At 42.0% G+C, this 21742-nt stretch overlaps 3 protein-coding genes across 6 annotated transcripts in view; 2 read left to right on the top strand and 1 right to left on the bottom strand.

Annotated features, from left to right (window-relative positions):
* The window catches only part of usp45 (ubiquitin specific peptidase 45), a 35141-nt gene extending 22685 nt beyond the window's left edge, over positions 1 to 12456 (bottom strand). For 2 of the 4 annotated variants that reach the window (XM_069143400.1, XM_069143401.1), the window contains exons 1-5: positions 12164 to 12456; positions 10817 to 10927; positions 10357 to 10526; positions 9468 to 9568; positions 8945 to 9045 (exon numbers count right to left, since the gene is read on the bottom strand). In XM_069143400.1, coding sequence (XP_068999501.1) covers positions 8945 to 9045; positions 9468 to 9568; positions 10357 to 10526; positions 10817 to 10919 — 475 coding nt within the window. In that variant the 5' untranslated portion in view covers positions 10920 to 10927; positions 12164 to 12456. The other 2 variants (XM_069143403.1, XM_069143404.1) reach the window with 1 other exon arrangement.
* Positions 12457 to 13102: 646 nt separating this feature from the next.
* On the top strand, positions 13103 to 15293 carry tstd3 (thiosulfate sulfurtransferase like domain containing 3). The gene is made up of 4 exons (XM_069140373.1): positions 13103 to 13365; positions 13464 to 13631; positions 14045 to 14204; positions 14702 to 15293. The coding sequence occupies exons 1-4, from the start codon at positions 13227 to 13229 to the stop codon at positions 14754 to 14756; spliced, it is 522 nt and encodes a 173-aa protein (XP_068996474.1). The 5' UTR covers positions 13103 to 13226; the 3' UTR covers positions 14757 to 15293.
* Positions 15294 to 17606: 2313 nt separating this feature from the next.
* On the top strand, positions 17607 to 21459 carry LOC138192741 (glial fibrillary acidic protein). Its single transcript, XM_069140362.1, has 12 exons — positions 17607 to 17830; positions 17960 to 18113; positions 18258 to 18407; positions 18902 to 19021; positions 19122 to 19217; positions 19298 to 19432; positions 19537 to 19647; positions 19731 to 19841; positions 19984 to 20108; positions 20199 to 20815; positions 21101 to 21143; positions 21366 to 21459. The coding sequence occupies exons 1-12, from the start codon at positions 17607 to 17609 to the stop codon at positions 21457 to 21459; spliced, it is 1980 nt and encodes a 659-aa protein (XP_068996463.1).
* Positions 21460 to 21742: the final 283 nt, after the last annotated feature.

Raw genomic sequence — 21742 nt, 5'->3', positions numbered from 1 at the left:
CTCTCACAACCATCAAATTGCTGTACCAAGAGCTAAATACTAAGTGGCACATGAATGGCTCAAATATATACCAAGGATATTACTTTTGATTTATATTTCCGGATTGGTTGGAAAGAATTGTGTTTTAATTAAGTATGCAATTCATCTTATCAAGTTATCTTATCATTACTTTCAGCAATTGTATGACCTGTAAGAGTTTGTTTCTCTCTTATCATGTTTTTGCCTATTAAACAGATATTTGGGATTTGTTCTAAAGTCTGTCATGAAGGTTTTAGATTGAGTTTCTAACTTGAATTTCTACTTTTGATGCCGAGAAGAAAATAATTTTGCAGATATTTCGAGATAAGAGCTACTTTACAGCAGAACATTTTAGCATATTTGCTTGTTTTGCCAGATTAGAGTAGAAGTAAGCGGGAACATTTTTCCTGTGATGATGAAGGCTGCACCAATATTTCAGCTGGGGTTCATAAACAGCCAAAACAGTGGATTTCTTCATGCCCGTTATGACAATTTGACATATGTCTTTCACATTATATTATGAAAGGCATCCATGTTCACAATTGGGAAATGAATTCTTTTCAGCAGCAGTCAGTCTTGGCTGCTGAAGCATCCTTGAATAAACCAACATGCAGTCAATAGACTGTCACAACTACATGACCAAAAACATATACAAATAGATATAAATTAAAGGAAGAATTTTTGTTGACAAAAAAATATTGTACATTTACAATTCTATCAATTTATTAAATAATTCAATGATTTTTGTCCTGCATAGAAAATAAAATTAGAGCTTCCTCTGTCACCAGCTGATAATAAGAAATGTCAGTACAAAATGGTAAATTCTTGCAGCGACTGATGGGAGGGACCCTAAGGCCTGCAGGCTGAAGAGAAATCCCATAAATGCTAGGAAACCCAAAAAGAGTTTGGTCCATTAACACTTTATCCATATAAGTCAGTCAAGAGAGCAGGCATGGAGTGAGGTCACGAGACTGAACCCACTTCTGTTCAAACCAAAGAAATTCAACGAAACCGCACACCTTTATAAGAACCAGCACCTTTACTCTCACCGTTCATTTCCTCAACACACAAATGGCCTTGCCTTCGCACATATTCAATTTATAGAACCACTCCTTGTGCACAACGCATTTATTGAAAAAGCTATTCAACCTACAGCGATGGGTAAGCACGCTGCTGGCCGCTACCCAGCGAGCATTTCCTCCTCGAGGCCAAGGACTGGTCAGAGTCGCTGGAATGTGAACCTTGGACTTCTTACCCATAGCCTGATAATTAGCATTTTATGCTAAATCAAATTCTAATAAAAAGGAGTTTAAGGAAAAGGGCAACTTCTCTTTTAATTTGAGAAGAAAAACACAACTCCTTGAACACACACGTAGTAAAAATTTCCCCTTGGGGATTAATAAAGTAACTACCTACCTATCTACCTACATAGTCTCCTTTCCTCATATTTTCTTGGCTGCATTAACAGTGCTACTTTTAATAGATATTGCTTTAACAGAAAAGTGGCCAGTGCCGATATGAGAAATGAAATAATCATGTTTAAGCTTGTCCTGTGTCTTTGGGTTGAAGAAGGCCCGGCTGAGGTTCAGCTTGTTGGGACGACATGTTGTTGAGGCGCTCCACCCAGTGGTGCTAAATACATCTGGCCCTCCGTGCTGGCAACATCTGGAGGCCTATTTTCATCTTCACTATGCAGCCATAAGGGAGCGCCCATATGTCAACACACACAATGCACGGAAAACAAGCGGAGATAGGCGAAGACTGCAGCCCCCATCGTGAAAAACAAACTGTGCTTTGGTGCGACGCTGGAAAGGTGTGAAAAGAAATGTTTACACAAGTGTGGACAACTAAGCGAAAGGAAAAGTAATTGAAAGACAGGAACAGTGTGTAAATAAGTGTGTCTCCTTGTTGTGGTGTTTGTGAATGGGAAGAAAAAAAAAAAAAATCAACAGACTTCATGCAACTTGAGTGTAAGAGCTGCGACTGGCACTCGAGCTAAGAGAGAGCAGAGGAATGAGGAATCTAAACGGGCGGAACGGGGATGCCGATGGACACACTCTGCATCTGGGACCGTCACCCAAGGTAAACAATGTTCAGGGAGCCATCTGGTTGAGACTGGAGGGGCGGGGGGGCAGAAGAGGGCAGTGTGGGGGGAGCAGTGGGTGGAGGGAAGGGTTGCAACGAGCACAAGCATATGGAAAAGCAGATTTTTTCTCTCCCTGCAGCAGTCAGCGAAGGCAAATGTCAGCATGCGCTGCGTCCACGCTTGACTGTGCTGCACTCGGCACCACCACCTGGCCCTCCTTGCTCAGCCACCGAGTATGGGCAGCAGTGACACTGTGGAGTCTTTCCCCAGGGCAGAGGAAAGCATCACGGTGCTCAAGCTCGCCCACATGCACGCATGTACACCAACACCTCCTGCACTCCCTGCTCTTTTTCACACAAGAGATACACAAAGAAACATGGCACTTGTTTACTTTTACAGGGATTGCACGAGTACGTGCGAAAGAAAGAGACATGCGAGCTTTAATGAAGTCTCTTGAAAACTAGATGGTTCTGTCACGCATGTGCTGCCTTCTTTTGACATTTTTGTCAAGCTGAAGAAGGCTAACACCAGACTACGCAGGCGAATCCAAGCTCATGAAACAATTCAATGAACAAAACATATTCAAGTTTGTTTTACACTAATATTTTCTGCTTTCTTACACGTGCATCAAATCTACCACAATGGCGTTTTTCAGTCTGAGAGCTACTTAATGTAAAAATGACACCGATATAATTAAGACTAAAACAAATAGACTGCAAAACTAGATTTTCAAAAGGCCTTTTTAAGCCTTCTGAATGCGGTTCACAGTTGGGCTGAGAGACTGTCAAATCATATGGCCAGTGGACTTCCTCCATGCATCCATGTTCAGTTACAGTGCAGCAGTGTGGAGGGCCAAGGCCGGCTCACTTCATGCAGAGCAGGCAGTCAAGAGGAAGGCCGGGCAACACCAAATGTCTTATTAATTCACTAATTTGTTGTGACTGCAGGGCATGAAAAGCCTGTTTCCTTGCCATCTGAGGCCAAAAGAACCCAGTGCCACGTTTTTTTACACACACACACACACACACACACACACACACACACACACACACACACACACACACACACACACACACACACACACACACAATCTGGCCTACTTTCATGTGCGGTGGTGGGAATAAAGACAGAATCACTCTTGATTACCTCCATGAAAGCACCACCAGGGGACAAGCATCTTACTGGCTACTGACTCGGCAAAGCTAAACTGACAGTAAACTGAGGAACACGGTTCCCAAATTCTAGGATCAGGAGACCAAGTGAATAAAGGTGCAGTAATCCTACAACACTATGAGCCTGATTGACTGAAGGTCAAGTGTATAAAATCACGTGCAAACTCCACATCGCCCGCAAAAAAATGTCCAAGCAGATCTACTAACGACGTTCAGTGACGATTGTGTCTTTCAAATGTGCGATTTAACAAACGTTGTCCATTTTGCGTATTTGCCTGAATGCATATGTAATATTGGGCGTTTCTGCTTGAAGGTGCAAAATACTGCAAATAATGCAACTGCATACACCCGCAACGATATTTACTAAACCTGAAAATAGAAACAGGAGAAGTGATTGTTGTGTGTTTTAGTACGACTGATAGGAACGTATTAATCAGGTGCGCAAATCTGGAGAAACTGCTGCTCTTATTGTGGTGAGAAGGAGACGCAGAGAAACCAAAGAATATATGGAGAACGTGTTTTCCACCTGTAAACATTTCTGAGGCTTAAATTATTAAATTTAAATTAAATTATTCAGACGTATCGTTTGTCCAGCGTTGACATTTCCGAGTTATTGAACGAACTGAATGATGATTTAAAGCCAACAACAAGGAGGAGCCACGAAATATCAGCAATTAAAAAACTTCTTCCGACTCAGCATTTTCCTGTCTCTGGGTCGTTCCAGTGTATCTCTGCTTGGATATCCCACCCAGTCCTGTTATTCAGGTGTGATGTCACAGGTCCTGAATGTGTCCCGCAGAATTCACAGGTAGCTTCATAAAGTTCACGAGCACTCGCGAGACACTGAATGAAAAGTCACCTGCTCATCACAGAAAGATCTGAACCTGCTGATCGGTGTTTGTTAGAGGATCTCATCCACCGTCCCTCCTCTTTTATTTACTGACATTTTAATAAGACCTTTTTTTTTTTTTTTTTTCACACACCTAATATCTGATAATCTTCTATATAGTGTTTTGTTCTTGTTATATTGATATTTATTCATTTCAGTGGGATCAGATTTCCTTTTCTTTTTGCGGTTGTTCTGTCAGAACGGCTGGAATCACTTTAACAAATATCTCACTTAAATGCAGCGATTTCCAACTGATATCAAAGATGCAATTACTTTTAGCAAATCACCCGCAAAACAGTGCAAAATAAATGTGCAAACTTTTAGAATAAACACGCAATTTAGTACCCTGTATTTAATATCTTAGTAAATCAGGCTCTATATGTTTGCCCGAGCTCTCTCAAAGGAAGTCATGGGAATTATCATTCTCAATGAAATGAGTCCAGGAAAAAAAAATGGACCAAAGTGGATGTCCTCATGGACAAACAGCCATGGTACAAAAACAACGTAAATATTCCTCATGCAAGCATGTGATACAATTCCCAGGAATAAGTATTTGAAAAAATAAAAACTTCATGTTTGGTTTTTAACTTTTTCAAACATTTTCAAGGTCATTTCAGCCAAAACCCATATTTGCTTGTTTCGGTACTTTACTTTGATATGTAGTCGTACTAACAGAACTGGAACATTTAATGTGACCAACAAGCATTACTATAAACTGGTGACATAAAACTGTTTTGAGTTTCATTCTTTCACAATTTTAATTCAAATATCGATACATAGCAAGGTGAAATGACAGGCATGTAATTCCTGATGGAATTTTTTTCCAGCAGGATTCAAAAGTTGATGCAACTTTAATGTGCTGATTCTTTGCTGGTTGTGTTGTGGATGAGCACGGACTTACTGGAGGTGTTTGTGTGTGCGACACAGAGAAGAGATGCCGCCAAATTTATGCGACTTCACTCTGCACGTTGTTGTCGGAGAAGTGTGTTTATGACGATGTGTCATTGAGTTTTGTTGTTTTAGGACAGAGGTAACTGAGCAAAAGAATCATTCTACAAGTTAAGGTGGAAGCTGGAAAACAACGGATGTGCTTCATGCCGTGACTGACAGCTCACTTTTATTATTTCAAGTGTTAGTTATCCTGTACCAGTGCTTTGCACACTCATAAAAACATTTTGCCAGAAACCCAGTTCTGTTTAATGGATATGGATATTGCATAAAATTGACATTATTAATTTTAACATTAAAGTCTATTCTAATAAAAGAATGTTTATACCCATAAAGAAATGATGCAATGTAAGTTTGCATTGGGAAATTCTTTTTTGTCGTTTCAATTCCCAGAATGTTCTTTGAATAAAATTTGCTAAAAACCTTCTAAATAAATCGTAAAAATATTTTAATTTACCAGAAAACATTTGTATAGTATTTTAAAAGCACTTCACTAAATAATCAGACTCTGGGAACATTAAAAAAAAAATTTAAAAAAAAAAAAAAACTTTCTAATGAAAACATTTGGGCATAATATTCTGACTGTTATGAAAAACATTTTTAAAAAAATGTTAAAATATTTTTAGAACGTTTTTAGAAATTCTACCTTTAAAAACATCATTCTGCTGAAAACATGAGGTGTTTAAAACGAGCCATCTGGGTCTGCTGTCATAAATCGATGTTCTAACTAAAAGAAAATTCTACACTCTTTGTAAAGACATTGAAGAGAATATGCAAAAAATATTTGTATATTTCAATGTTTAGAGCGCGCATATTTTCAAAGAGCTTAAAATATTGAGATATATGTACAAGCTTTGCCACCCACTAATTTAGCTCAGGTGCTTTTTTTAAATTTTCTTATCTATATCCCTCAGATATATTCAACAGAACATGAAAAGCATAGATAGAGCCTTTGTTTCAAATTGTTGGGTCTAAATATTAAAAGTGTCTGAATATAACAAAGACACTGGCAGTCAAACTTTATAATATACCCATAACAAAATGTTTTGATTATGTTGCAGAAGAATGCAAAAAAAAAAGACTACAAGAATACACTGAATACAATAACACACATAGTGTGGTAATACACATATTTTAGCAACACAATTATATCGAGATAATGACGGATAACAATCACTACCATGAAACATGGTGGAATAGACAGACTCCAATGAGAAATAAGCCCTCATGCCTATTCAGAACCAACATTTAATTTTGCTCCACAAAGACTCCCCAGCTGTGTTACAAGCTGGAGTCTAGCTCCCTGAGGTCGATTCGTTTTTTGCTGGGACTCTGGCACTTGAGCTGAAGGCCTTGATGGTGAGAGAGCACAGTTAATCGACTTTCTTTCTTCCCTGAGCTGTTGTTGTACAAAATTATTGTAGATTTTGAAAAAAATCCTTGCTGGGGCTCTTTTGTGCTTGAGGTCTATAGGAAAAACAGAGTACAACAGCAGCTTCTTGTGAAAACCTGACCTTCACACTGAAATGCAATTTCACAAGCTCCTCAACAGGCAACAACCATCTATTTTTGCTGCAACAATGGCTGCCTGCTTCCATACCCATTTGGCCAACCAGTGTGGAACAATTGAGTGGCGGGAAAGGTTGACAGGTCATTTAAAGAGTCAAAGTGGCAGGAAAGCTGCTGGAAACCACTGCCCAGCGTGGCCAATCAATCCTCACCAACAATAGACCGCCGCCTGGCACCGTGCACACTAAAGGGCTCCTCCACAAACATGTAAACATATAGAACAACACACAAATTGCCCAACCACCGTCTTTGCTTAACTGGCTCATAAACACTGGAAAGCATGACTGTCTCTACAAGCACTGCATACTGAGATGAAGAAGCACCATCGCTGGGAGAACAAAAAATGAAAGGAAGAATAACAGTAAAATGGTGTAAATCTGTCAACCAACCGTCCGTCTAAGTTCTGAATACTTCTGTTCATTTCTTCTGGGCCCAAGTTTGTCCTAAAAACTCTGTATGACTGAGTGTAGCCGAGTAGCACAAAACTAAAAATCACTCTCAAAGTACTCAAAGAATGTGAAACTTCCCAGGTTTGTAATGTACTTGAAAAATAAAAGTCATTCAGATTCATTGTGTGACGAAGAGCTTGTGCTCTGTGCCGCAAAGAATACATTGTGCCATGAGACTTCAGCTAACTTTATGACTGAAACTATTTTTGCAAAAGACCAAGTGTTTAGTGCAGCCTGGAAGAAAATGGGGTATTTGCCTGACTTGAAAGTTATTTTCAACATTATGTGTCATGTGTGTGTGTGTGTGTGTGTGTGTGTGTGTGTGTGTGTGTGTATGTGTGTGCGTGCGTGTGTCCTCTGAGAGTTAGTGCGCTCCAGCTGTTAGGATCCAGTCGCTCTGACTTGTTGAGGACCCTGGCTCCCACTAGTGCAGCACACAGGCCCAGAGGTGGTGAGACATACAGCGGCTTGACAGAGGAAGCAAGGGACAGAAACAGATAGCGATGGAAAAACAAAGAACGACAGAGCAGAGGCTGAACCCCACGCAGCTGCTCTTGTTCTTCAGGGAACCCAGCCGGGAAGCATCGCTCAAGCGCTTAATTCCTCTAATATGTGCAGTCATGCGATGTGCAAGGTGGGGGTGAGGGTGGGGGATTACTGCAGCATCATCCCCGCAACTCTGCAGCCACGGCCGAGATGGGGGACCAGTTTGCCCGGGCCGGGCCGGCTGGCCTCTGGCCACTAACAACTGGGCACCGGGCAGGGGGCTATGCTGTGACGGCCAGTGAAACCATACACGATGATCCCCACCCCCCCCGATCAGCGACAGTCCGTCGGATGGGTTCTCGGCATGCCAGAGCAAAGCAGGAGAGGTGCGGGGAGGCAGGAACAGAAGGTGCATGTAAGTGTGGAGGTTGAATGTATATGGTTGACTGACTGTGTGAGCAGGGCTCAGGTGGCCTGAGTGAGGTGAAAGGACGCAAGACTGAAAGTAGGAAGTCAGACTGTGCAATATCAGTATAAACATAATATACAGCGATACAACTCAAACTCTCGTCAAACTCCAGTTCTTGGCCCTTTTTCTGGTGAGTAGACTGAATTATACGTCATAGCGATAGTCAGACTTTCGTTCCATTTTGTGACCTACAGAAGCCATGAAACAATGAAGCCAAAGCAGCTCAGTAAAAAGCAGACATAGTTGCAAACATATGCATTTAAACACAGAGTGACTTCACCCGTTTCACTGCAGTGTTACCTAATAATGCTCATGTTTGGTGTCTATTCACTGAGACTAACAGGTGAATATTGAGGGCTTCAGAAGACCACGACCACCAGGGGGAGCAGCTGTACTGCAGTCGACTCCTGGAATGTCGGTGGATCACTGACAAGAACTCATTTGAACTTTTCTGACCAGGTCAGTCAATTCATCTGAATAACACTTTGTTGAACCGTTATGGGTCCGACAGCCACGAAAGAAGTTGTATTGATTCAAGGTCTAATTGTGCTTCCAGTGAAAAGTAGACTACACAATTCTCTCTGTGTTGTGTGCATGTCTGTTAAAACTCTGGTACAAAAGCACAAAAAACCTTGTTGGAGACTCACTCAGCGTAGCTCCTTAAACACAAATAAGTACCATTAATACATTAGCGGTTGTCTGCATTCAACTGAAGGAGGAGTTGCCAAATTAAACAAAGGCTGAATGCTGAATTGACTTCAGCTTTGTGAGAACTGAAACTGCAGCGAGTCTGTGTGGTTTTGTCTCCTTTAAGCTTAATTCAGCATCAGTAGGTCAGCGTGTTTCGAAACACTTTACCTGATGTTGCCTTGACAGAGTGCTTTTGTAAAAAGTCCAGGGTCTGCGCCAAAGCCTTCTTGTTGCAGTGAGGAGAGAGCTCCTCATTACATTCGAAACACCTGTCACAAAAAGAAGAGCATCATAGACAGACACAGAAAAGCTTTACGTTACTTTTGAACATAAGAACTCTGAAGAAACTAATGCTGAAAGGAGCCATTGTTTGGCAGCAGAAATACTTGCCGGAAGTGGAAAACCACCTATAAATTAGAACGGAGCAAAAAAGCATTTAAGATCAGGTCAGAAGAGCTTTAATTTATAAGCCTAAAATTATGAAAAAGAATGTGTAGATTTGGAAGCAAACGGCCCAGAAAATTGTAGTAGCCAAGATCAGGGAGGCTGCCGCCGCCTATTGTTCTCTTGGTAAGATCACACACTTGCAGCATCTTGAGGCATGTCATCGCACAGTGACAAACAGTAACCCACTGTGTGCAGTCCAAGCGTTTTTCACAACGGTTCACAATAAACTTCTGAGGTTTCTCACCAGGCCTTCCACGTGCTGAGGCTGATTGTGATGCAGTGCGACTCTTGGTGTAAAGCCTGGTGATGCTTGACAGCGTGCTGGATCCCTGACTGGTTGCATGCCTGGAAGACAGTTCAGTTAAACATCAGTGGTTCAAAATATTTGCTAACAGACATGAAGCACATTCAGGAAACACGTTTAAAGAGAGCGGCTCCTTCACACCTTAATGAAGCCAAATTTATGTGTCAGAGCTGCAAAATAATGTCTTAGTCATTTGTAAGAACGTTGACAATATAGAATGCACTGTATATGTAGATATAGATGAAGATAAAACAGTGGGGGCTGCTTTAAAACATGTCCAATTTTCATAAAACAACCTTTGAGAATTAAAAACATTTCAAATCATAAGAAGTTATGACAAGAGGAAGATTTTTGCACTATTTCTAAAGGTAGTAATCTAATCTAAGCAAATTTGTGGCAAAAAATAAATAACAGAATTTATTCTAAATGCATTTGTTCTCTCTCAAACACCCACAACCAGAACAGCAGTGTGAAAGCTTTAGTTCTTTCAAATAAAAGAAACAAGATGTGCATTTGCCTGTTTGTAACATTACTGATTAACATGTATTAGAAGGAGGGTGCCGCTAACATTCACACTAAATGTCTTGGTGTCTGATGCAGTGCTGAACTCTATTGATTCTTTTCACATGTACATGAAAGTAAATAAATGGCCAAGTTCATACACATAACAGAATTAAAATGGCTTGTCTATCAAAAAGGCTGTGGCTCCAAGTTATTAATTCAGGCGTCCCTGTGTGTCCATATTGTATTATTCAGTATACACAGCTCAGCCCCGGTGTGTGCTGTGCATCATGTTTGCTCTGTTTAACATTAGGAAAGAAAACCTCACCTGAAAACCACACTTCAGGCACACCAGGACGTCGTGGGATGCTGCCGGCTCTCCGTCGATCATGGTCCTCTCCTTCAGGCACTCGGAGCAGATCAGCCACACGCTGGAGAGGACTGACTTCTTCACTGAGCTCAGGTCAACTGCTTTACTCACATGCTGACAAGTCAGTCCTGGTCGAAAGACAGTGTATATTGTAATGACACCTTCCAAAGAAATCACTGTTCAGTTGAAATATGTTTTGTTTCCGATGATGGGAACAGCCAGTGGATGAACTGTATTACATGATGAATTCGGTGAATATCTTAAACTGCGAGCACCATAAATATGTCTCTTGCTTGTTGGGCACAACTACACAGTTAACCCCACTCACTATACTCTGTGCAGGACAGGACTTTACCAAATCAAAACCCACCACCTCAACGTTAACAGTCTGGTAACGTGTGCCGTTTCAGTCACTTACCACTGACTTCATCTGATGACTCCTCATCTCGAGGTTTCCTCGGTTTATTAGTCCGCTTGGTCATATCGGCGGCTTTCAAAGAGAAGGGGTCCTTTAGCCGCATCTGGAGCTCTGAAAGGGAGGATGGAGGACAAGTAGGCTGAAAGGTTTTCCTTCACGCAATCAAATCACAACATAACTTTGCTTGTCTCTGACTGCCATTATCATTTTACTTATTGTAGCACTTTGACAATTAGGTAGTGTAGTCCATAAATATTTGTACAAAAACACATGTTTTGTGTTGCCTTTGTACTAGAGCGCAGCGGATCTAAAATGTCAGTCAGTTTAATGTGCTATCAGTGTGTTTACATGCACACCACATAACTGTGTCGAAACTGTAGCTCCTATAAACCGAAAACTACTTCTTCTTTTTTTTTTTTTAGCAAATTTGATTAACCTACAGTCTATTTAAATAGTTCAAAGTTGTCCTGAAACTTCATTTTTAACTCTATGCAATGCATGACTGCCTGAGGTCAACATCACATGAGCAGATACTTGATGTAATCTTCCCTGGTTACATGTTTTATTGGGAGGTCTGCACTCCTCGGTCTCGTCTTTTGGCCAGTTACGAAACATTCCCCCCGTTTGTCCTTTAAAACTAGTGGTGGAAAGTAACTAAGTACATTTACTTATGTACTTTTTTTCATTTTATGTTACTTCAGGTTTCCGGTCCACGACGTGTCGGAGGGAAAGTTCTCTCTACTCCACTAGTTTAACACCTTGACGACATGTTGTTGATAATACTTTTGTATTTATTTTCATTTAAACAGGGTTTGTCATGCAGTGAAGTGTTTTTACATTGCTGTACAGGCGCGTTTACAGGATCTGAACACTTCTTCCACCACTGCTCAAAACTCAACGCCGGGTTTAGATGATATCCCTTAAATGATGTGCCCTAAAACAGGGGTGTCGTTTTTAAAAAACCGTTTCCACACTGTTCACTTTAAATCTGGTACTTAAACACGACCAAAAACTGAAAGTCTCTCATGACAAGACAAGATGATCATTTCTAAACCACCGCAAAGGAGAATTGAGCACAAATTATTTCAGAAAACGGGGAAGCTGCGCGTCACAATACTTAAAAAGCGCAAAGTCTGTCAGTGAATACGAAACACAGCATTAAAGTGAAAGAGGCCATGAGACCGACAGATGAGCAGCAACACGGCGACGAGGCCTCGCGCCCCGACAGACCCGCTCAGGTGAGCGCCAAAGGCCCGCGTGCTGTTTATGAACGACACCGTAACAACGGATGCGTGTTTTAAATAAAGGATCTGTCCAAATATAAAACAATAATCCGTTTGAACGCACCTCTTCGAGTCAGCTGGTGAGAAGCCAACAGCGAGATGTCAACTCTTCCTGGCTGGCAAACCAGCTAGCCACATTAGCGTGTCAGAATAAATACAACATAACAGGTGTGTTTTATCCGACAACGCGCGCAGGTGTTTAGGGGCGTTTCACAGAAAGATGCGCAAGTCCCGGCAGCAAACAGAAGAAGGATCTTGGTAAATCGACGGCGAAGCCTTTTGCCTTTCTAGAAATGTTTGTCAAGCTCTCGGTAGCATGAAGTAGCAACACCAGTCGACCTGTGACGCAGTACGGCAGCTCGGTTGGGCCTAATGCTGCGTTCACGTCCGACTGTAAATCTCAACGCTCGTTACACAGCATCACCGGTGCTGAGACATTCAAGAGCATTTTCGGGGTTTTAATGTAACACACGCAGCTACAAAGTGCTCACTTTGTTATTATATTCTGTATACAGAGACGACATATTGACGTTTTGGTAAAATGTCGAAGACGGAGAGCGGGTGCCAACAGATGTATCACGTGTCATCAACACTTTCAAATCTCATCCTTCACCGTCATTATACGACTCGTTAAATCGGATGGTATAGTTCAAAATATCTTCCTTTGGCCCACAGACAAACATAACTGAGGTAATAATCCAGATGTGTTGTGAGAACGCTCAATAAATCTGTGGCTCAACACCTGGCTCAACATCTGGCTCAACACCTGGCTTTCACCTTCGCGTCTTTCTTATGAACGCATCATAAATTGCGTTTTTGCCAAAACGATGCCCTGCTACATTTGTTTGAGCGAATTAGGGAACATATCGCTTATTATATTGACAATTATTCAACCTTTGAAATATGAAGTTCATCATGTTTTGGGTTAGAAAAGAAGACGTTTGCGGAATAAGTATTTTTGCCCTTTAAGTTATCCGTACTTCTACGCATGCGCAGACGGCTATTGACGGCGAGGAACGTGACTTCTTCGAGCAGGCGGTGTCGCTGCGTAACAATAATAATAATAATAATAATAATAACGGGCTTGTGTGGAAGGCGTCTTAATATAAAGTGTGTTATAGTCACAAATGGCTCTCAGGAGGTGCTGGAGATTTACCGGTACTGTCCCGCGGCTCTTATGGGACAGCACTGTCCTTCCTGGGACTACCTTCCCGGGAGGACGCAGCCATGTGTCCACCTTTGTCAACATGAGCCCCGGTTGCCGAAGTCAGTTTTACTTTGAGCGACTTACTGTCATGTTTTTGAAACGGTTCATACCGGTTCAAACACACGTGTTTTTTGTTTTTGTTTTTTTTCTTTCACAGACACAGAGTTGGTGCTCCGCAGGTTCAGCTCAGAGGCGCCGAGCACAGACGTGAGTTACGAGCAGCTGAAGCAGCTCCTGACTGCCCGGAAAGGCGCAGTTATCGATGTCCGGGAGCCCTGGGAGCTCCGGGAGTACGGCGTCATCCCCGGCTCCATCAACGTGCCCTGTGAGTGGTGTCCTGCCCGGTGCGGAGTTGGATTTAGACCCTCTTGTTTCAATGTTACACTAACGTGGTGAACCGTAGTTGTTTTCCTTGATGAGGAACATGCCTTAGGTGATCCTGCTTTTGTTGTCAAAATATTACACTACACAACTTTGACCACTTACAGCAGTTCCTTACAACCCATTCATGTTTTGTGTTTTATCTAATAGCACATATTTAGGTAGGTAGTTACTTTATTAATCTTTTCAGTACAGCAGCATTTATAGATGCAGGAAAGCAATAAAATAACAGTAAAATATATATATATATATATATATATATATATATATATATATTAAATATAAAAATGCACAGTACATACAGTACAGTATATATATATTTACCACTTGACCTGTGTGTTTCTTTGGCTTTTACAGTGGGACAAGTGGACACTGCCCTCCAGCTGTGTCCAGAGGACTTCAAAGAAAAGTACAACGGTGAAATGCCCCAGCAGACAGATAACATTGTGTTCACTTGTCTTGCGGGGATCAGGAGCAAGAACGCACTCAACACGGCCACCTCGCTGGGATACAAAGAGTGAGACATGTTTCCTTGGCGTATGTCTGTTAAAATGATTGGTGCTCATGTCACCATTAAAATCCACGAGTTACTCAAGCACTGAAAGTCATGTAAACTTTAATTCTTGAGCTGTTTCTTGCTAAAGTTAAAATTGTTTTAGTCTGGGTAAATATTAGATTAGCAGAACTCTGGTTCACTGAACCTCACATCTGACGTTTATAGTTCATCATGTGACAACCTTTAGTCTCTCCAATTGTGTCTCCCATCATGCATTGCTCTTTGGAAAGTAAACTACATTTTCCATATCTGACTGAAAAGTATAAATAAAAATGCTGCCCAGCGTAGGATGCTAATGTTGTAACCGTGAAATAACTATATTTGTTCCTGTGTTTTTAGCAGCACAGTCGTATTGTATTATTTTCAAAAGTCTTAAAACATTAGTATTCTAATTTCATAGATGTACTTTTGTTTAAGCAACCATTCATTCACTTTCTTCCTTTTGTTCCTCATTTCAGTGTTCAGCATTACCCCGGTGGATGGCAAGACTGGGTGAAGAATGAACAGAACTGATTCAGGAATAATGGAACTGAGAGTATATATAAATACATATAAAGTTCTTTTTTTATGGCTTGAGATCAGATTGTGAAGTGAGAGTGCATAACAAACGGTCTTGTAAAGGGTTTTTAGAAAGATCCTACACTTGTTTTGTGGCTTCATGAGCTGTGATTTTAGTTTTGAGCTGTCCTCATATGTGAAGCTGAAATAATGAAACCAGAGGGCTCAATAAACTCGTCTGCATACGTGTCAATTAGTTTCAGGATGACGACTACTTACAAAACATTTACAGCTTCTTAAAAAGCTAAAACATAACCAGTGATTCCTATAAACTACCAAACAGAAAGTGCTGAAGATTTTGTTTCCACACTATCTATGCAAATGACTTCATAACTGTGCACGATTGTGAATAAATAAGTCCTCCATTGTATAATATCAACTGTTTAAACATTTCATGTTGATGTATTGTAAATATGAAATCGTTTAACAGTCAGGTCAGTTGTTGCCAACATCGTTTAATAAATAAATAGTAATAGTTTTGATTAGCATTAATATTTAGTTTGTGTGGTTTTTTTTTTTCAACTTGGGGAGAGTGTCAAGTGTAAAAAATTACAGCAAAGGATATTTGTTTGGATAATTAGAGCTGTAAATAGGCATAGAGAGGCTTGCTGAGGCAACAGCCACTGGGACTGAGATGATTTACTGTATTGAAGGGACATGTCTAATTTGCCACCGACCCTCCAGGGAACATTAACAGGTCTCGTCATCATCTGTAAAAGTAAATGTTTTTTTTCACCAGATAAGAATGCCTCTCCTACAGTATGTGCACCTTGTTACCTATTTAACTCCTGTTTTACAGCTTGAGCTGAAAGTCCAAACAGAATCAACAGATATTAATCTCTGTCTTGTTCAGTTTGGTCAAGATTTTTAGGAATGACTCAAGTTCATCCCAAAACTTAGAGACAGCTTGTTGATACTGAGTCACTGTCAGTAAAAGGAAACTGACCTCTTGGAGAATTCTCAGACTGATGAGTACATAAACTGTATCAGAAGTGTTAACACTGTTTCTGCTCATATCAAACTGTATTCTCACAGTTGGTAAAAAAAAAAAAGAAAAAAAAAAGGGTTTCCTTCGCACTCATATTTAATTATAAAAGCAGATTTGTGACTATAAAAGCACTCCATAGAAACATTGGTGGGATAAACAAGGCCCTGTTTAACACCTTTGAAAATATACCTGACATTGTTATTCATGACTTTAAATAAATCCTGAGACCAGTTTAAAACACGAGTTTGAACTGGTTGAATGTTTCATATGTTCACATACAATACGGGATTTCCATATTTAGGCCAACATAAATACTTTTGGTCATATCATCAAAATTTACAAGTAGTATTTGGAAAGCATTTCCTTTTGAGTATATGTCTATATCCTTTATTTTATGACTTTTTCTTAACCGGTGGTATTTCTGGTAATTGTAGAAATAATTTTGCCTTTTATATTTTATTTTAGGTATTATCATGTGTTATGTTTTATTTATTTGATTTTTATAAAGTCAAAAGAAGGGCCTAAGAAATGGTCCGAAAATATTTAAAGGACAAAAATGAGACAGAAGGGTCAGTAGTTACATGAGATGAAATATGGGAGATGAGGGTGTTAGCTGTCTTATAATAGAAATGCCACAATGATGAGCAATGTTATTTGGTTGCAACATGAAAAGAGCTGGTTAGTGGAAAGATGATTGTTCGCATGACTCAGAAATTCCACCTCCTCCCTGAAGTCCCACGCTGCTGCAAGATGAGGTCAATGGAAAGGAATAGATGCTTATTTAAGCCATTAAGACATGTTCTCAAAGGGAACGATAAATAAAAGAATTTTAAAAGCTGGATTTTACATTTTAAAAGTGCTAAAACATTTATCATCAGGACTTTGGACGGGTAGCAATCTATGTTTTGGTGGTATTCTTTGGTTTTCTATGGAATCTGAGTATTTTTATGTAAAGATTAATGTTGCTGGTGGTCCCTATTAATAGTAAAGTGCAGCCCTGTCTGACCCCTGACCAAGTGACCCTGCAGGCGTCAATGAAGAATCGCCCTGAACAGGCCGGACCACTGCTTTGTGCCCTCTTATCACTGTGCCATATCAACCGTAAACTCCAGACTATAATCCCCCCCTCCTTCTCTTCTGCCTCCTTATTTTCCCTCTGAAGCACTTAATTCCATTTTCTTTTCTCTGCATACTCCAGTTTTAATATGTTGAAAACAGACCAGACTAATAAGTACTAATTTATGTCAAATCTTGCCACGGCTCTTTGTTCCTCTGAGGCCGCGGCCTCATCAGGTCACCCTCCAGCTTCTGCTTAGCATTCAATTAAAGTCCTTCATCCCATCAGAGCAGATCACATCACAGCTGCACCTACTGGCTGCACCGAATGACTGGATCCTGCCTCCTGCCTGCCTGCTTGTCTGTCTGCTGCCCAGTGCCGGACACTGAGGTGGTGGATGTGCTGTAACTTAGACATTTTGAATTTGATAAAAGGGAGACTGACACATGATCACGATCTGTATTTTGGTGGCAGATGTATGATCTCAGCCACTAGCTCTGCTCCTCACAAGCTGCTGACAGATATCTGAGCAGCAGGTCAAGCCTGCTTTGGTGCAGAGGTTCGAGATTCCACAGGTGTTTGCTCATTAACTGGACTGTCATGTACTGAGCAGATGTATGACTGGCAATGGGGGCTATAAAACCAGAGACAGGGCTGACAATCAGGGAGTGCAAAAAAGGAAGGTGAAGCAAAGAAGTTAACCACAGAGAACTTGAGTATCTCCCTTCAGACAACCGGAGACGACACAGACACAGCTGCCATGAGCCGCAGCCCGGAGAGGATCTCGTCCTATCGCCGTCACTTTGAGGACAGCAGCAGCTTGTCCTACCAGGTCAGGGTGTCCAGCCCATCCCCCACCAGGAGAGAGGCCCGTCATGCCTCCACCGGCTACTCCTCCAGAGCCAGGGCCAGCAGCATGTGTGTGGACTCAGTGGGGCGAAGGACCGTCTCTGCTGCACGCAGGTCTCGCATGGTCGGAGCAGGGTAAGCTCTCAGATTCATAAGGACAGTTGAAAGATCATTTACTCCTATATGCATCTCCTACTGCATCAAATTTGTGATGTTGTTCAGGCTCTCCTGTTAATGTGTATCAGTGTGTGTTTTCAGTGTGAGTGCAGGAGCCATGGTGTGTGTTGGGCCTAGTGGGGAGCCTGCCATAGACCTGGACGTAGCTGCCGCTGAAAACCATGACTTTCTCAACACCCGCACAAGCGAGAGGCAGGAGATGGTTGTCCTCAATGACAGACTGGCTGTATACATTAATAAGGTAAGGCACAGTGAGATGCAATCGTCACACCAGGCTAAAAATGCTCCTTAGAAAATGAGGGTATCTTATTCTTACCACTATGAGCACACAGACAGGCAGCACATTGTGGTGTCTGGTTCAGGACGTGTTTTTGTGTGCTCACAGGTCCGATCACTCGAGCAGCAGAACAAGTTATTGGAAACAGAGATCGAGGCGTACCAGAACCGGTTTCAGAAGCCAACAGGTCTGCGCCTGCTGTATGAGGAACAACTGAAGGAGCTGAAAAAGATTGCTGACCAGATGAGAGTTCAGCGGGTGAGACAGAATTCTCCAAGTTGCATGCCTCCTGTTTCCTTTTTTTTACAATTCAGAGACTCAATAGGGCATGAAGTTAACACCTGACCAATCTGCAGAGGATTCAGCCAAGCAACTATACAAGACGTCAACTTGGTGTTTACGAGGTTCTTTACCTGGTAACGGGCTTATTTCTGGCAGGCAATTGGAGAGGTGCCTCAGTCTGTTTAGGTTTCATGGAGTACAGCCATCATCGGCTACGTTTTATGCACACGGGAAATGACTTGATTATGCGTTTCAAGACACACACACAGACACACACGCACACACACACATACACACACATACACACACACACACACACACACACACACACACACACACACACACACACACACACGAATGACAATAAAATATGAAATGCAAAAGAGGCTGATCTACATTTTGCACACACCCTGGTACTCACCTTCAAATCTAATAGACAAGCATGTTACTTATGGCTTCTTGGTTTTCAGGACCTTTCCTTCGTGGCTAAGGAGTCCACAGCTGCTCAACTTGAGGCAATCAAAATCAAATATGAGGAGGCAGTGGAGCTGAGGAAGAAAGCTGAGTTAGACATCGAAGCCTTCCGTCCAGTGGGTGCCATTAATTAGCCGATATCTCTTCCATGTACATCTCCTTCAAAATAATCATCAGGCATAAACACACATGATAATGATTGTGTGTGTTCCTCAGGATGTCGACAAAGCCACTTCCTCACGCATAACCTTGGAAAAGAAACTGGAGCAGCTGGAAGTTGAAATTGAATTCCTAAAACGGATCCATCAGCAGGTGGATAACATCCTCATGTAAGAATTACATATTTAGTTTATTTATTTTTTTGATGGTACTAAAGATCTCTTTTTGTCTAGGAAATCGATGAGCTCATGAAACAGATCTATTCAGCTCACGCCTCAGCTGAAAGTGCATTTACTCTGCCTGATCTGGCCGCTGCCTTGAAACAAATTCAAACCCAGTATGATGATATTGCAGCCAAAAATCTCCAGGTAACACTCACACACACAAATACAATTGTCATATGATAAAAGTATACAGTCCTCTGTGTTTATCAAATCTATATCAGTGCCAATTTTACTGTCTTCATTGTTAGGAAATGGATTCATGGTATAAAAACAAGTTTGAAGATCTAACCCAAAAGACCACAAGGCACGTTGATAAGGTTCGAAGTGTTCGAGAAGAAATCGCAGGTGCCAAAAAGGATGTGAGTATGAAAAGTAAATTACAAAATCAAGACTGATCGAGAATTCATACAGAATGCCTATAATCATGCTAAAATAATCCCAGATCCAAAACAAAGAACGCGACTTGGACACCCTGAGAACCAAGAACGAAGCTCTTGAAGTTCAGATCCGAGAGACACAAGAAAAGTACAGGAAGGAACTGGAAGACCTGCAGGTAAACACTGTGCTCGTGTTGTCCCAGGGTGCACACCTGATCACACCAGAGTCAGTCATGAAGACATACTTTCACTTTCACGCATGCACACACAAAGCCACCACAACAGCACATTCATTTCATAACTCTGTTCACCTAATAGGCTCGGATTGAGGCCCTGCAGCTTGAGCTGAAATCCACCAAGGAGAAAATTGCACTGCACCTGCGTGAATACCAGGATCTTCTGAATATCAAGATGGCTCTGGAGATTGAGATCACTACTTACAGGTAAAGGACAAACTACCTGATAACTGACTTATTGACATGTATTGGAATTAATAGTGATAAAAATGATCATTTTGTTGGTTTTCTTTGCAGAAAACTGATTGAGGGAGAGGACCTGCGGCTCTCTGGCATGATGCAAACCTTGTCACTTACCAGCTGCAGCATGAGCACCACTGATGCTGGGATGAGCTTCAGCGGAGGAGGCATGGGCGGTGTAGGTGGAATGGGTGGCGGATTGATTGGCGGTAGTAGTGGAGGTGTTGGAGGCATGGGGTTTGGATTAGGAATGGGTGGGGGCATGGTTGGAGGCGTTATGGGAGACGGTCCAGGCACCGGAGGCCTGACTGGAAGAATGGGTGCTGAAGGTATCAATGACAGGAACAGTCCTGCTGGTAGGGCAGGTGGGGCCGACATGACTGGTGGTCATGGATTGGGAGCGGGGGGTGTAGGCGGAGGTGTTGGAACTGGTCGTGGCAGTGGAGGAGTGGGTGCTGACGGTTTGGATTATGGAGGCATTGATACTGGTGTTGGGGGAGTGGGTACTGGTGCTGGTGGTGTAGGTAAAGCTGTTGGAGCTTTAGGTACTGATGCCAGAGGTTTGGGAACTGGAGCTGGAGGTGTGGGAAACTTGGGATTCAGTGCTGGCGGCACGGGTGACAGCAGTGTCGCTGGTGTTGGAATGGGTGCAGGTGGTGACGCTGCCGGTGTAGGTGGCGTGGGCGGTACTGCCAACGGATTTGGTGCAGGATATGGTGGTGTAGGTGAAGGGAAGGGGGATGGAGTTGGTGGAGGAATTAGTGGAGATGGAAGTAAAGTTGGTGGCATGGGTCCTGGAGGCACTGGAGGTATTGAGGGTAAAGGCGGTGATGATGCAGGTCTTGCTCTGTCAGGTGCAGGTGGACTGAGGAAAATAGGTGGAGAAAAGGGTGACATGAGTGGTGGCGGAATTGGATATGGATCCGATGGATATGATGGCAACACCGATGCTTTTGCAGAGCAGGCTGTGGAGCTGACGGAGCGAAGGACGGTACTCATTAGGTAAAGGTACCATTGGGTATCTTTTATATTTTTTGGAGCAGAGCTTCTTTTAATTGCAGCATTCAGTCTCAGAACGTATAACCAAACATGCCCTTAAATAAGAGGTAATGACTTCAACTGTTTTAATCTGCTTGGTGACAGAGTTAGGGTTAGTGCTAGCTTACCTAAATGAAGTGATCTTTTCTTCACTTCAGCCCTGTCCTTTTTTTTCCACCCCTACAGAACCGTTAAAAATGAGGATGATGTGCTCGAGATGGACCACCAAGAACAGACCTACACCATCACCGGTGCTGCCGATGACTCTGACGAAGAATAAGAAACATGAATTCCCAAGTGACCTCTTCTCTTCCTTAAACCTCCACGCCCCTGTGAGCTTTGCACTGACCAAGCCCCATGTCTGGACACTGACCTTCGGCCTTTGCCCTGGACAAGAGGACCATGAATGACCCTTTGCTTCAGAGTGAAACCTTCAGATCATAGGGTTACAATATGCCTCACCAGGAACACTCAACATCTTCTCTCAACTTTTGTTTGCCTACACTCCCCCTACTTGCTGCAAATAAAGCTATCAGCATTCAATTACACTGTCTTTCTTTTAT

This window comes from Embiotoca jacksoni, unplaced genomic scaffold (assembly GCF_022577435.1).
Source record: "Embiotoca jacksoni isolate LCO1_2020_lvr unplaced genomic scaffold, fEmbJac1.0.p SCAF_11, whole genome shotgun sequence".
NCBI lineage: Eukaryota > Metazoa > Chordata > Actinopteri > Embiotocidae > Embiotoca > Embiotoca jacksoni.
This window is presented reverse-complemented; position numbering and strand designations above follow the sequence as displayed.